The sequence below is a fragment of the Rattus rattus genome, chromosome 3 (assembly GCF_011064425.1).
Source record: "Rattus rattus isolate New Zealand chromosome 3, Rrattus_CSIRO_v1, whole genome shotgun sequence".
NCBI classification, from domain to species: domain Eukaryota; kingdom Metazoa; phylum Chordata; class Mammalia; order Rodentia; family Muridae; genus Rattus; species Rattus rattus.
The window spans coordinates 168,020,090-168,035,213 of NC_046156.1; the positions used below are offsets into that span (position 1 = coordinate 168,020,090).

The 15,124-nt window shown below is 42.8% G+C and overlaps 1 protein-coding gene across 1 annotated transcript in view; it reads left to right on the plus strand.

Annotated features, from left to right (window-relative positions):
- Cdh6 (cadherin 6) overlaps positions 1-15,124 on the plus strand; it is a 138,942-nt gene that overhangs the window by 96,547 nt on the left and 27,271 nt on the right. Inside the window, exons 4-5 of the mRNA XM_032898755.1 lie at positions 10,315-10,609; positions 14,484-14,603. Coding sequence (XP_032754646.1) covers positions 10,315-10,609; positions 14,484-14,603 — 415 coding nt within the window. The remainder of the gene's footprint in view (positions 1-10,314; positions 10,610-14,483; positions 14,604-15,124) is intronic.

Consider the following 15,124-nt stretch of genomic DNA (forward strand, 5'->3'; position numbering starts at 1 on the left):
TCTTGCAACTCAGCATTTAAAATATTGTTTGGCTCACCAGTGTCCTCAATGAACATCAATACAACTGAATTTTAATATCCACAAGAAAAAAAGCCAGCAACCTCCCCTCCCCCAAGAGAACCAGTATGGTATGAACTTGGTATCATTTTCCCAAATTGCAGCCAGAACAAGTGCTAAAAATGAGTCATATCAAACAATGCTTCAAAGGTGAGAGATCCACTGTTATGGATGCTAATTAAATTATATAGGAAACACATTTTTTTCAGGTCAGGAAGGGAACATGATTTAACAGAACAAAGGAACATAGGAAGTGCAGGCAGCTCCATCCTAAACTCTATCAGAAAAAAAAAATATGTGTCAGAATGTTCTAGATTCTCTCAATTGTTTTACAGTTCAAGAGGTGAACCCAAGAGCTGAAGACAGCTCAGATAAGAGTGCATGCCATCCTTCCAGAGGATCTGAGTTTGGACACCCACGTGGAGTAGATCCCAAAGGCTTGTAACTCCAGCTCCAGGGGATTAGACTCCCTTTTCTGTCCCTTAAACAGCACCAGGCACATACATGATGCACAAACATGCATGCCAGCAAAACATTCACAGACATAAAACAAAAAAAATAAATGTTCTTAAAAGAAAAGGGAGAATTTTAAAAGAACTAGAAGAAATCTGACAGCCAGGAATTTACCCAAAAGAGTAGTCTAAGGAGACTGCACTATTGAATCAGACAGACGCTGTTGTATCGCACCAAATTTTTGACCCCATGCTCAACCTATATTGAGTTCCTAATATTCAATGAGACTAGGGCTTGAGGGATAAGCTATAAAAAAATAATAAAGACGCCACATCTTCCCTTGTACGACTGAGTGCAGGATGAGAAAGTATGTGACCCTGAAATACAGGAGAAGGAGTGTTGCTATTTTTGCTGACTTTATGGGTTTTATTACCCGAGGCGCATATGCAAAGCCTCCGCTGATTTCTCCCACACTCAGCCTTAAAACCATGCCATGCTCTCACATGCGAGTGAAGTCATTTCCCTCCCCTCTGTAACCTAAGAAGCCATCCCAAGAGTTTACGAAGTCTCTCGTTCCACCCTACCTATTTATAGGTTCTGTACTACCTTGTCATTTCCAACTAATAATAGTGGAACTCAGGTGTCCTGTTTCTGCTTTTATTCCCTGTCTTTTGCCTCTGAGTCAGTGTTCCTAGGCCTAAATTGCAAGCTTATAAAAAGACATGTATAAGATTTTTATGTATTGCCTGATGTAACCCTCTAGGCCGATAAATGTTTTAAAATGGTCTTGGTTGACAACATTAAATTAGTTTATGATGGAGCAATATCTCTGTGAATTGAAGCACTTTTTTATTCCCTTTTACAACAGGGTGATACTTGAAAAAAGTTCACCAAGTGGGGCTGCTTCTTTGCCACTGACAGGAGACCCCTGAACAACACCAAATCTATTCAACACGATCAGTGATCTCAATGCATTTGTAACTGCTCTGCTAGTGTCAAAAAGTCTAAGCAAATTAGTCTTATTGCTTTCTTATATTTGGTATTTTATTGAGGTCTAATTGATTATTGAAGGAAACAGATCCAAGGCAGCAACTTGGATTGCTCAGACCAGACTATGTGTCTGGTATGTGGTGGTAATTGCCATATTATCTGGTAATTTCCAGAATGTGTGCATATTCTTCATATAAGGAGTTTAAGAAAGAAATCAGACAGGGCACTAAGATTTAATGACTGTCAGCCATGTGCCAGAGACATTGTTCATCATCAATATCTAATCTAAGGTGACCTTTGCAACATTCACTCAATGTTTACAACCATTACTTATTAAAGATGTCTCAGGTGCCAGTATGCTGGGTCCTGTGCCTACTGAACTGAAGGAACCAGAGCAATTCCACTTCGTCTTCCATGATGCTGTGGTCTAGTTAAGAACACAGCTACACAGTCAGAGAAAGGATCGAAGGAGCTGAAGGGGTTTGCAACCATATAAGAACAACCATACCAACCAAACAAAGCTCCCAAGGACTAAACCACCATCCAAAGAGTACACATGGACAGACCCATGGCTCCAACTGCATATGTAGCAGAGGATGGCCTTGTTGGGCACCAATGGGAGGAGAAGCCCTTGGTCCTGCTAAGGCTCAATATCCCACTGTAAGGGAATGTCAGGATGGGGAGGCAGGAGGGGAGTGGTTTGAGAGGGGGAAAACCCTTATAGAAGAAGAGGGAGGGGATGGGATAGGGGGCTTATGGACAGGAAACCGGAAAAAAGAATAACATTTAAAATGTAAATAAAAACATATCCATTTTTTAAAAAACATAGCTATAAAATGAGTCATTAGAAAAAGAATATGCTGATACTTCAGTGGGAAATAAGTTGAGGGCACATGAGGACTAGCAACACGAGGAAGGAGGGCATCCCTGGAAGCGTGAGATGAAGCAGGCTTGGTGTATGAGTTAGGTTAGCCAGTTAAAGATTCTAAGTGGGATTTATGCTGAGGAGACTACTACCTGGAGAAAGACTTAGCTATGGAAGAGACGAATATGCTCTCAAAAACTGCATGACATTAGAGTGTGATGAGAGTAAAGCCTTGTTCAGAAAGGACCATGGCAAAGGGAGCTACTGAGAAAAGCAAACGCTGCCAGGGCAAAGGGTTTTGTCCTAAGGAAGGATTTAAATAGAATAATGGCTTCTTCTGTGTCAATGTGATCATAAGGTTGGTCTAGTGACAGGAAAATAGAAAGAAGAAAGCAAGCATGTGTGTGCTTGGAGGGCCAAAATATATCAAAGAGCAATGGTGAAATTAAGTGAGTCAAGATATATATAAGAGATAGAAAGAAAGCAGCAGAATTATCCTGTGTTCCAGGATGGCCCTAGTGTTCCAGGATGGCCCTTACAGATATCGTACACACAAGAGGAAGAAAGTGTAGGGTTGGTGAGGAAGTCAGTTGGGATATACTAGTTATAAGTGGGCTAAGAGACTTGCCTGGCATCCTTGAAATCAGTTCTTCCTTGAAATGCATCTCAAGGAAATCGTTAGACACCCTGAGCATTGATGGCATTGGCATATAGGTAGATGCATGCAGAGAGAGAGAGAGAGAGAGAGAGAGAGAGAGAGAGAGAGAGAGAGAGAGAGAGAGAATGCTCTCACTTAGAGATAGTCCATGAAATATGGAAGGGAAGGACCTGACCTGAGACACAAGACTGAAGCCTACAGTATCTAAGGGGCAGGTAAGGGAAGAATCACTGACCAAGCATGATTATGAAGACTGTGTTGCAGGGGACAGATGGGATCTGGCATGGTGGCTTAATTAATTTTCTAACTAATAGGAAGTCAAAGTCCAAACCCAGATCTTTCCATTTTTCAAAATCCACCTTCAGAGTTCTTCCTATTTACAAACACAGTAAGTAGGAGCTTGGAGAAGCTTCCTCTAAGCTAGGCCCTCCTCCATTGAACATTTGCACTCACTGTTTTAGTAATTTTCAGTGCAACCTAACTTGTAAATGAAAATTATTATTATTCCCACCACAAATGAAGAAATGATCTTCAAGAAGTTGAGTACGGTCCCCAAGGTCACAAGACGAGTACACAGCGTGACTTTGTACCCACCTCTCCCATTTGTGCAGGTCCATCCTTGCAACCACTGTGATTTACTGGTTAAGACAACAGTTCAGACTTCAGCAGCCAGCAGCGTTATTCAGAGGGCTTCGATTCTCCATTATAAAATGTACAGCATCTACTCAAGTACAGAGAAGAAGTGACAGACTTTACGAAATACTTCAACCAAAATGTAGCTGTCCTTGCCTAATTTTATAAATACTTTCCAAGGGGGTTTAGAGTTAAATACAGGATTGTGCTATTAAGAAATTTTCTCTGTATATATTTGTTTAATTTCTGATTTTAAGTCTTCGTGTACACCCTCCCTCCATTTTACCTGAATGAATACCAATCTGTGTACGTAAATCCTGCACCAGGTTTGTTTCAGTCTTATACACACAACACATAAGACCCCTCATTTAGATTCTGTATATATAACTTAACAAGTGGCGTCCAGGGCAACTTTAATCAAGTTGAACTAGTCCACATTGTTAACATGTCACATTGATCATGATCAGAAACTTTTCTTGGTCAGGATACACAATGAAGATGTAATAAACAAGACTAGAGAGATCTCAGCGCCTCCAGCTATGCTACTCTTGCAGAGGCACTGGGTTTCCCTCCCAGCACCCACAGTGGACAGCTCAGAACTGCATATAACCCCAATCCCAAGAGATCTGATGCCCTCTTCTGGCCTCCTTGGGCACCAGCACACACTCAAACATCAACACACACACACACAAACACACAAAAACACACACATATGTCATTAAAAATAAAAACAATAAATAAATATTTTTTTTAAAAAATGGATTCTTTCGAATCTGAGTTCCAGATTCTAGAGACAGGTAGGCAGAAAATGTATGCCTCTAGGTAGGCTCCAGGTCATCCCTGCCCACTTTGAGAACCAGTGAGACATTATAGCAGCACAGAATAAAAAAACAAAAACAAAAAAACAGATGTGTAATGGCTGCAGTTAAGATGCCTTCTACTATGATAATATTAGAGACTGGTCAGATAAGCGATGGCTCTGTAGTCCAGGATCCCATCCCTCTGTATTCTGCTGCCCCCTCCAGGGCTCATCATCCCTCAGAAAACCCGGCTCAGCCTGAGAGAAAAGTTCTATAACGAGCCAGTTCCTATTAAGCAGTGGGCATTGAAGAATTACACACACATACATTCCACTATGAAAAGGCAATCAGGAGCTAAGGAGTCATGTGTCCCCCAGAACATCTAACTATGAAAGAGTCAGAGGAAAGGACTATGGTTCAGATACTGTCTCCCAAAGGCTTAGGTACTAAAGCCCTCATGGCTACCATGTGCTTGTAGCCCATGTACATCCCAGGGTAGCCAGGAAAGGGCCCAAAATGTTTGGAAATGGCATCACACCACACACAAAAGATGGCACACTTTGTTACAGGCCTGTGGTAGAGCCTCTATGAGAAGGGGGTGTAGTTTGAGTAACTCAGATTGTTGGTGGCTTGCCTCCATTTGGAAGGTCTATGACTGACAGCTCCTTCCCCTCACCCTGTGTGCTTCCTGACAGCTAGAAGGGGGACAACTTCCTCTTCCTACATGCCACAGATCCAAAGCAATAGAGTCAAGAAAACATGACCTCTTCGAAACCTTGAACCAAAATAAACCCTCCATCTTTATAAGCTTATCTCAGGTAGTTTGTTACAGAAATGCAAAGTTAGCAGCCGCTTGAAGAACAATTAGCACCCTGCCACAATTATGCAAGTCTCAAATTTTGTCATCTGTGAAATAATTATCAGATGTAAATGAGCTAAGTCATGCAAAATCATTAACATTCACGTAGTAAAATGTACGGCATGAAATTTTTAGCGTATTTTTATTTATCCAATCCTATAGCCACTAAAGCAGAAACAATTTTTAAGTCTTGCCATCCAGCAGGGTTCAATTTCTTCAGAAGCTACCCATCGAGCTTCTCTGGCCTTCACTCTATTGTGAGAACTTACTTACATTATATATAGATACATGCCTTGATTGCTTCCCTATTGCTATGATGAGATGCCATGACCAAGGCAGCTTACGAAGAGAAGGCATCTAACTGGGGCCTTGCTTACAGTATCGGAGGGTGAGTTCACGACCATCACACTGGGCAGCAAGTGGGAAGGTGTGGTACTAGAGGAAAGGCTCAGAGCTTATATCTGGTCCACTGTCACTAGGCCCAGAGACAGTGAGACTGGGCCTGACATGGACATTTGAAACCCTAAACTTGATGCTCCAGTGACAGCATCCTCCAACAAATTCGCACCTCCTAATCCTTCCAAAACGGTTCCACCAACTAGGGACTCAGCATGCAAATATACAAGTCTATGGGGACTATTCTCATTCAAACCGCCACAACACATGATCGAGAGAGACGTATACATATATACAAATACGAATAGTAAAATCGAATAAGCCTTGATTTGGGCAGATGTTGAGGATAAGACTCATTTCCTAGTTCAAAACAATACTCATCCCTTCTCAGCCTTTTGGCTAAGATCAAATGGGAAATGAGGTGTAATTTGCTGTGAGAACCAAGGTGACGCTCTCTCTCTCCCCATTAGCTACTTTTTTCTACCCCAATTCCAGGGGCAGCACCTATTTTCTATAGCTGGTCTCTAATTTGCCTAGGACAAATCAGGCGAGAAACTCTTCCTTTCCTGAAAGACCCCACTATATTCTCCCTATGTTCTATAAACACATCAACCATAACTCAATGCATGGTTTCCACCAACTATTACATCCTTCCTTCCAGAAAGTCCCTTCAGGGTTTTGAAGGCACCTATGTGGGTCATGTAAGACATCTTGGGCTTAGAGTCTAAGATTAGGTCTGGACACTGACTCGGAGATCCACTAAATGACGCACAGGAATGGACCTAACATGCAGCATTGGTTAGCTTCAGAGATTACTAAAAATCTATACAATTAATGTTATGCCCTTGAATTTAATTCAAAATTAAGCTGCAAGTTGGTACATGTGGCAGATAAAAGGATGTTGTGTTCCCAGGGACAGCTCCTCAGGCAACGATGTTGCCACTGCCTGGTGACACTCTCCATGGGGCCATGCAACAAACAGAGATCCCTGTATTTATTTTCCAAGACACTACACTTGTCGTTCTAAAAAAAAAAATAGAAAAAGAAAAGTAAGCAGAGAAATGGAATCACAGCGCCTTCTGGCTACGGCAGTGAGAAACCCTGCCCGCCACAGGTGAGAGGAGACTTCTGGGGGACATGGCTAATTCTTACTTGATGGTGAACTGTTAAAAGTGAACCGGATTATTAAACCTAATGGAACAGGCGCATTAAACTGAAATTAGTAAAAAAAATATGCCGCGGGCAACCTACAACCTTTTATTTGTTGCTGTTCAACTCCTGTCTCTTCCAGTGGCCTTGATGAATGACATCACAAAAGAAAAAAAAATCCAATTAAAATCTAAGTGCTCAATAAACCCCTAATGTCTGCTTGTTGCCACTGCTTTCTCGGGCACCGGAGGCTTCTGTTTTCTTTCTTTCCCAAGAATAGAGAAGAGCTGGCCCCAGGGGTGTTCAGTGGATGGGAGGAGAGTGGGGTGAGATGAGGGGCTGGTGGGGGTTTCTGCTGCGTGCACTTGGCTTGTCAGACCCAGAAAGCTTGTGCTGGGGGTGAGAGGAGGGAGGAGGTTAAATTGTTTTATGATCACCACACGCCCGAGTGGAGATGCATTTTTCCACCGGTTTTCAAATATTGATAAATCAGAGCTGTGATCTGCAACACGGTCCCTGCTCGCACTTCCTGGCATCCCCCCCCCACCTCTCTATCGCCTCAGGTGTTTGTAGTATAATTCATGGAAATGGCCGCTTGTGACAGCTAAAAATAAGTTTCTGATTACTTTTACCTGCATAAATCTTGTGACCGGATGTGGTATTCGCCGACTAAGTGTGCAACAATTACGCATCGCAAGATGATGAAAGAAGCAGCCGAGGAGAGTCTATAATCTAGTGGGATAAAAAAATATCATAAATCACATGTAAAGACAGCAGTTGCCACCGGGCAGAAGAACACTGGCTTTTCATAACCGATTTTACCTCAGAGATAGGAAGTGTTTACAAAAATTGGGTTTCCAGGGTCCTCGAAGTTCTCAAAGTCAGGAAAAGTGTGGAGTCACGCTCATGATGAATTCACAGCTAATGTTAGCAGAATCTCCCATTTAGATGGCGTTTTCTAATTTATAAAACACATACCGTGCTTTTATTGCGTGTTTATGTGGCAATTAATGAGGTATTTGTATATGGCTTCTAATTAGTTCTTTACAGCCGATGGTCCTGCAGCTCTTATTAACCTCATCTTGCGGATAAGGGTCCTGGCTTGGGAGGTTAATTGGCTCTGCTGTGGTCTTACACCTGATGAGGGACAGAGTGAACGTGACCTGTACTTAAGACTCAAATGTACACCCCGCGTGCTTCACCCAGCTGCTAACCACAGCTGCTGGCCACGGCTGCCCAGGAACACGCATCCGAAGGGCAAGAGCGGTGCTTACTTAACTCATGAGTTAATGAAATGGCTCTTTTAAGACTGTTCTTCAGTCATTAGAATCTGTCAACGGAGAGTTAACGTTTCCCTAGTGGCTCTTTCTCTGTCGTGGTGGTTTCAGTATTTCCTTGGCGTATCGCGTTACACAAATCATAGAGTGTTCTTGTTTTACATTTCTCATTGCATTTGTCTCACTTCTAACCAGTTTCCTCCCTGTTCACATTTATCTTCCATTATTTCTGCCAAATTGCTTTCAAAGCTACTAATTGTACGAATAATATTCTCCTTCTCAAATTCCGTGATTAACTCGGTGTAGCTGTGTGGCCCTGGACCCAGTCTTTCCTCCTCTAGAAAGGAGGACATTGCACCAAGTACTCTACAGGGCTCCTTCCTACTGCCAGGTTCTCCTCGCCATTGGCACACTTGAGCCAGGTGTGATTGTGAAACATGACATAAATTGGAACTTTGGGCCTCCCATTTCTACAGTGATGGGTAAAAGATACTCAGGATCACAAAAGAGGCTTTCTGGGAAGGCTGTCACGGGTCAGAGCCAAAATACTGCATTGAGCACTAAAACTTCAGATAGCCACGTTAAACAAAGCCATGCCACACAAAGTCTGAAATGCAGACCCCTGGAGCTTTTCATCCGTTAGTAGGGGATCCCAAGAGAGAGGCAGATTAAGTATCTCCCAAATATACAGGACCACAGAGCCCTTTCCCCTCTGTCCTTTGTGTCGTAGATATTCCACAGAACTCACCTTCAGGAAACTGGTTAGCCCATCATCTCGGATCTCTTTGCTGTGACTGTCCCTCTGCAGGTGGTCTAGAGCTTCTCAACCTGTGGGTCACAGTCAGGTTGAAGTTCAAACAACCCTTTCACAGGGGACACCTAAAACCATCAGAAAATACAGATGTTTATATTACTATACATAACAGTAGAAAAATACAGTTATTAAGTAGTAATGAAATAATTTTGTGGTTGGGCGGGTCACCATAACTCAAGGAACTATATATTAAAGGGTCACAGCATTAGGACGGTTGAAAACCACTGGTCTGGAAGCCACCCGGAACATCTTATGCATTGTGAATCAAAGCCCATGGGTGCTTATCTATTGTGGTTACAGTTGTCACCCAGCTCTTCTGTTTGAAAGACTGTACGGATGCTCTGCTGTAACTGACTTGTCTGTGATCACTGATGCCTGTGACTCAAGCTGCTAGATGGTCCTCCTCCTCCTTAACAACAACAAGCCGCCTTTTGGAAATCTGTGAATAGAGTTAGATTGCTGGAGAGCCAAACTCTTGCTAGATAGGGGGGAAAGAATGTAGGAACTCAACCCTGAAAGGGAATCTTTGGGTTAGGAAACAGAAACTACTTTTCCAACTTAGGGTCATCACCTTTCACTCTTAATTCTATGCTCTTCTCTGGACCATTCCACTGACCTCCGTCAGCGATTGATGGATCACTGGTTTCAGTGGGTCTCCATCACCTACTGCTTGATTACGTTCAGGGACCAGTGGGCGGGGACAGCCAGGTCTCATAAGGCTGTGCACATCAGAAGAGCCTTGCCTATTCCCTACTAAAGTCTGAATGCCGGAGGCCGTTGTTGCAAGGAACGGACAGGCTTGCCAGTGAGGTGGTCTCTGGGCACTCTTGCTAGCAGCTCTCTGAACTAAACAGTCAATCGAACACATAACGCTTCTTCCCAGAAAAGGGATCGTAGTCTCCATCACGCAAGGTGATCACCTAGATTCTTTAACTCACCCAAAGGCAGACTAAACTCAGATGCCTCTCATGCAAATTCCAAAGTCCTTTCAAGCAGTAGAACTTGGAGAATGTTTGTGTATGCACAGCGAGCAGTGCTTGCAGAATCTGACATCCGCTGTGAAATGATGCATCCGGTCAAACTTGCATGTTCTGGGGCATTTCAATTTTCTTCTATCTTTAGTTTTCTGTTATTCAAAATAAGAAAGACTGTGAAATTTTCTATTTCATTCTAGAAAATTCTATGGTAAAGAAACGCGTTTGTTGAGTGGTGTTCTCTGTTGAAGGGTTATGTGAGTAGTTTAGAAAAGCCAGCTATTGAATGTGGAATAATGAAGTTAACTTAGGCTGCATGGTGAAGACAAAGCAGTTCAGGATCACGTGCTTGACTTTTACTCTCTTTAATTTTTTTTCCCCTACACTAGTTACATTCAGACCAGGATAGAGGAGATGGATCACTTAAATATATCCTTTCAGGAGATGGAGCAGGAGATCTCTTCATTATCAATGAAAACACAGGCGACATACAAGCCACCAAGAGGCTGGACAGGGAAGAGAAACCCGTTTACATCCTTCGAGCCCAAGCTATCAACAGAAGGACAGGGAGACCCGTCGAGCCTGAGTCTGAATTCATCATCAAGATCCATGACATCAATGACAATGAGCCAATATTCACCAAGGATGTTTACACAGCCACAGTCCCCGAGATGGCTGATGTTGGTGAGTGAGAGGCAAGGTCAGCAGAGCGGGGTCTCCACTCCCACCAGGGGAAGAACCTTGAGCCAAATGTAATGAACTGAAAGAATGTAGAAGCCAAATCGCAAAACTACCACATGTCCTTTTCATAAGTACACGCCATTGTCTAATGTCCCCCTAGTCTTATCTTGTGACTCCTGTAAGAAAACACTATTTCCTCTCATGATAAGGGTATGGAAGCATGGGAAGCCGCTGGGATGAGCAAGACAGCCTCATCTGCTTTCTCTCCCATTGTTCCTTGGACTGAAAGACAGCAGCCTCCTCTATTGCTCTCAGGCAACATCACTATTAGTCTGGGGAATCTTCCCAGTTGAAAATAAAAGTCTGCATTTATAGCCCAGCCTCAAAAATGTTGACAGGGCCAGAATGATGACTCAGCAGGTAAAGGCACTTACCTCAAAGCCTGATGACCTGAGTTCAATACCAAACCCACATAAAAGTGTGAGAGAACTGATCCCATAAACATGCCCTCTGACCTCTGACCTCCAACCTCCACAGCCTTTCTGTGGCACGAACACGTGCGCGCGGACGGACACACACACACACACACACACACACACACACACACAAGACATTTGTTTAATAGACAAAACAACAAAAAGAAAGTACTGGCAGTCGCATCAAATAACTGAATTTGAGAGAAAGACTCTAAGGCAGCTTTCTGTTTTGATCCACAAACAATACCCAGATGGTAGAGGCGTCTGTGAGATTTAACACAGGGGATTAATATTTTATGCACAAGTTCACTAGCAATTTTGACTTTAATTTGTGTGGATTAAAATTTGTTTAAGCTAGAAGAAGAGGTAAACAGGGTTTAAAGGCAGGAGTAAGTTCTGCTGATACCCCTCTTAGAAGCTCTAAAACATTTCACGGAAGACAGCTACTCCCTCCAAACTCCTAAAGTGAAAGGTTTTTGTTTTCTCTGCCAACTTCAAAAAGGCTAAAGTTACAGAATAACTTTTCTGTGGTTGCATCCATTAGATATGAGGGATATTAGAGTTTGGTGCTCCAAGATTTGGAAAATACTCAATCTGGGGAAGTGACTGTGACCCCAACCCCCACCCCCAGCCAACCCCCACCCCAACCTCAACTCCAACCCAACCCCAACTCTGACCCCAACCCCCACCCCAGGAAGAAATTGTCACATTATTTGAGTTACTTTGTTCTGTTAGAAAAATCTGAAGCCATCATCAGCACAAAGAAGGGGTTTGGGATTATTTTATCCCCCATGGGCTGGAGGATATTTTTCTTGTAGGTAAGGGTTTTTTTTGTTTTGTTTTTGCTTTTTTAAGGAAGAATTAAAGAAAGATGGTTACCTTTGTTTGTCACGGGCACCACCCAGAGCAACTGCATTGAGATCTGCAGGCCCATGCCCTTGCACTGCTCTTGGGAACTCTCACTCAGTTTTGAAGCCAGGGAAGAATTAAATATACATTACAAATATTTGGAGAAAAGCCCCAAATCCATGTCTAGAGAATGTGCACACATGCAAAGTAATATTGATATCCATCATTATTGCAATTATGTCATTATTGGCATAGACAAAGGAGTCTTGGAAAAACTGTATATGAAGGTGATGGGACAACAGCGAAGGGATAGAGAGAACTTCTATCCTAAGTACCTAATTTGAAACTGTCTCCACTAATAGCCAGCGGTGTAGCCCTGGGCAAATTATTTGATTTATCTGATCCTGATTTCTTTGATCCTCCAATTCTGCGTCTACAAAAATAAATAATAAATGTCTACTCTGAAGGATAATCATGAGGATTAAATGAGAAAACAGGCACAGAGCCCTTCCTGCGGTAGCTGCCTAGAACACCAGAAAATCACATTCCAAAGGCAAGCAGAACTTCTATTAATGCAAATAAGGACTTGGGTGTTTGTTAACTTCCATTAAGTCTCCCTCGGAAATCACAGGACGCTCTCACCCTGGCCACTTAACCTGCCAAATTGCAAGGGTGGGGACTATGTCTCAAGTCCCAGCATGATACAATGAGAGTCAGCACATCCAACCCTCTCACAGTGCGATTTGTTTAATAAAGGAAATGGTTAGATATTACAAAGGCAATTTTTAAATTCTCTTATTCTCTGCATGGAACTTTCCTGCCCTTTGCAAAGATCAGACAGCCACTGCTTATCAGATAGGAATACCAAAAGGCAGCCATAGTGTGCCCTTAACCAGTGGGTTCTTTGGAAATTCTCACCCATATAACCAACGTGCGAACACACACATGAAATTTACATGGCCTTTAGGGAGGGTAGTGATATTTCTAAAGTTCTTAGGTAAGGGTCCCCAAAGTAAGAATACCAGCCTAATACACTATAGCTTCCTTTGCACATTCAATTTTAATAATTTGAAATTAATCTATCAGATGTTTATAGTGAAATATTACAATCAACTAATTTTTTTTGCTTTGTTTTTTGTGTTTTGAAATGTGCAGCCAAGGCTAACTTTGAACTCAAATTGTAGCATAGGTTGACCCTGAACTTCTGATCCACTGACCTCCACCATCATGAAGGCTGAGATTAAAGGTGCATGTCATACACCTGGTCTATTTGAAGCTGGACGGTTGAACCTGGAACTTCTACATGCACTCTACCTAACTAACTAACTAACTCTTTACATGGTCTAAGCTACCATTTTAAAGGTTCAAAATCTTTCAATCTCTTGGAATGATCAGATATTTGAAGAGCCCATATTAGAAGACCTGACTTGAACTAGTTTAAGCAATGAAACTATTTGCTGGTCATGATATTTAAAGCAGAGTGAGCTTTGTACAAATTTGACCTGGATCATAGCTTCCTGGTGGGTTTCTGTCCTATTCCTTTGTCCCTGGGCTGCCATATATAACATCACAACAGCTGCTACATTTGTGGCAAAGTGTATAGGATTTCTAGCAAAATCTCCAGCAGCCGCCCTAGACAGCACCTAACAGAAGTCCTGTGGACCATGTAATTCAAGAGGCTGATTGCCTCTGGGAACCTACCTTCATGCTAGGTAACTTGAAAGGGCCCTTGCAGCAAGAGTCCAGTCACATCCCAGGCCATCACAGAAGATAGGGCTCACCTCCACCCAAGGCTGCTCTTCTCTTTAACCTAGTCCATACAGCATCCATTGATGTTACTCTCATCCCTTTCAATTCAAGGATTTGAATATATGTGGCTTCCTAGCAACATATATTGTACTGTGGTTCTCCCCTCCTTTGTCATGGAAGCTGGTATTCTAGTTAGACTTTATATCGCTGTGATAAAAGACTGTGACTTTCGGGTTACTGTCTGTCATCAAAGGAAACCAAGATGGGAACCCGGAGGCAGGGACTGGAGCAGAGACCATGGAGGAGTGAGGCTCATTGGCTTGCCCTCCATGGCTTGCTCAGCTTGCTCTCTTAGACAAATGCAGAATCTCTTGCCCAGGGGTGGCACAGTCCATGGTGGCTGTGCCTTTCCATATCAACCACCAATGAAGAATATTCCCTGTAGACATACCTCGGGCCAATCCAACAGAGGCAATTAAATTAAGGTTCCCACTTCCCTGGTAATTCTAGGTTGTGTGAAGTTGACAAAACACTAACCAGCATAACACGCTATCTCAGTGCGTGAAGACATTTGCTTCCAAGACTGACGACCTAAATTTGATCTTTAGAAATCATATGATGGAAAGAAAGAAATGATGTCTACATGTTGCCCTCTAGCATCCATGCACAGTGGCAAGGGTGAGCCAACAAACACACTCACACACACACACACACACACACACACACACACACACACACACACACACACGAATGCAATTGAATAATGAACCTTTGTTGTTTTCATTGCACCTTTGTTATTACAGGAACGTTTGTAGTCCAAGTCACAGCAACTGATGCCGATGACCCGACATACGGGAACAGTGCTAAAGTTGTGTACAGCATCCTGCAGGGACAGCCCTACTTTTCAGTGGAGTCGGAAACAGGTGAGAATCCTTTCTTCGTCTCCTCGTCTACGTTCTGTAATTTTAACTGACGAGCTCAGCTGAGCTAGCGTATTGTTTAATAAAAATAATCGCCATGACTGGATTCTCCTCATTCCTCTGCCCAACTCTAATGATTTGTTTGTAAGCGTGACATCCAGATCATTTTTAAAATAAATATGACAATGAGTCTTTCACACCATGCATATAGGAGAGAATCATTCCTTTCTCTTTTGTTCCATCCAGTTTGGCATGAAGGTGAGAAAGAATGACCCTTTCTGAGAGCGACCAAACCTATTCACGGACATCCTGAGTCCTTTCTTCTCTTTTTCTAATCACTTGATGGCACCAAAGCTCTCTTCTGTTCTGAAGCTAGGTACAGCCATGGGACACATTTGCACAAATAAAATGTAGCAGTGAGACAAGTCACCTCTAAGCGGAGTTGTGCACAATCTGTCACACTCTCTTCCCCTGGACACGGTGATCATGGAAACCCTTGTTGACATCTCAGCCCAGATGCCAGA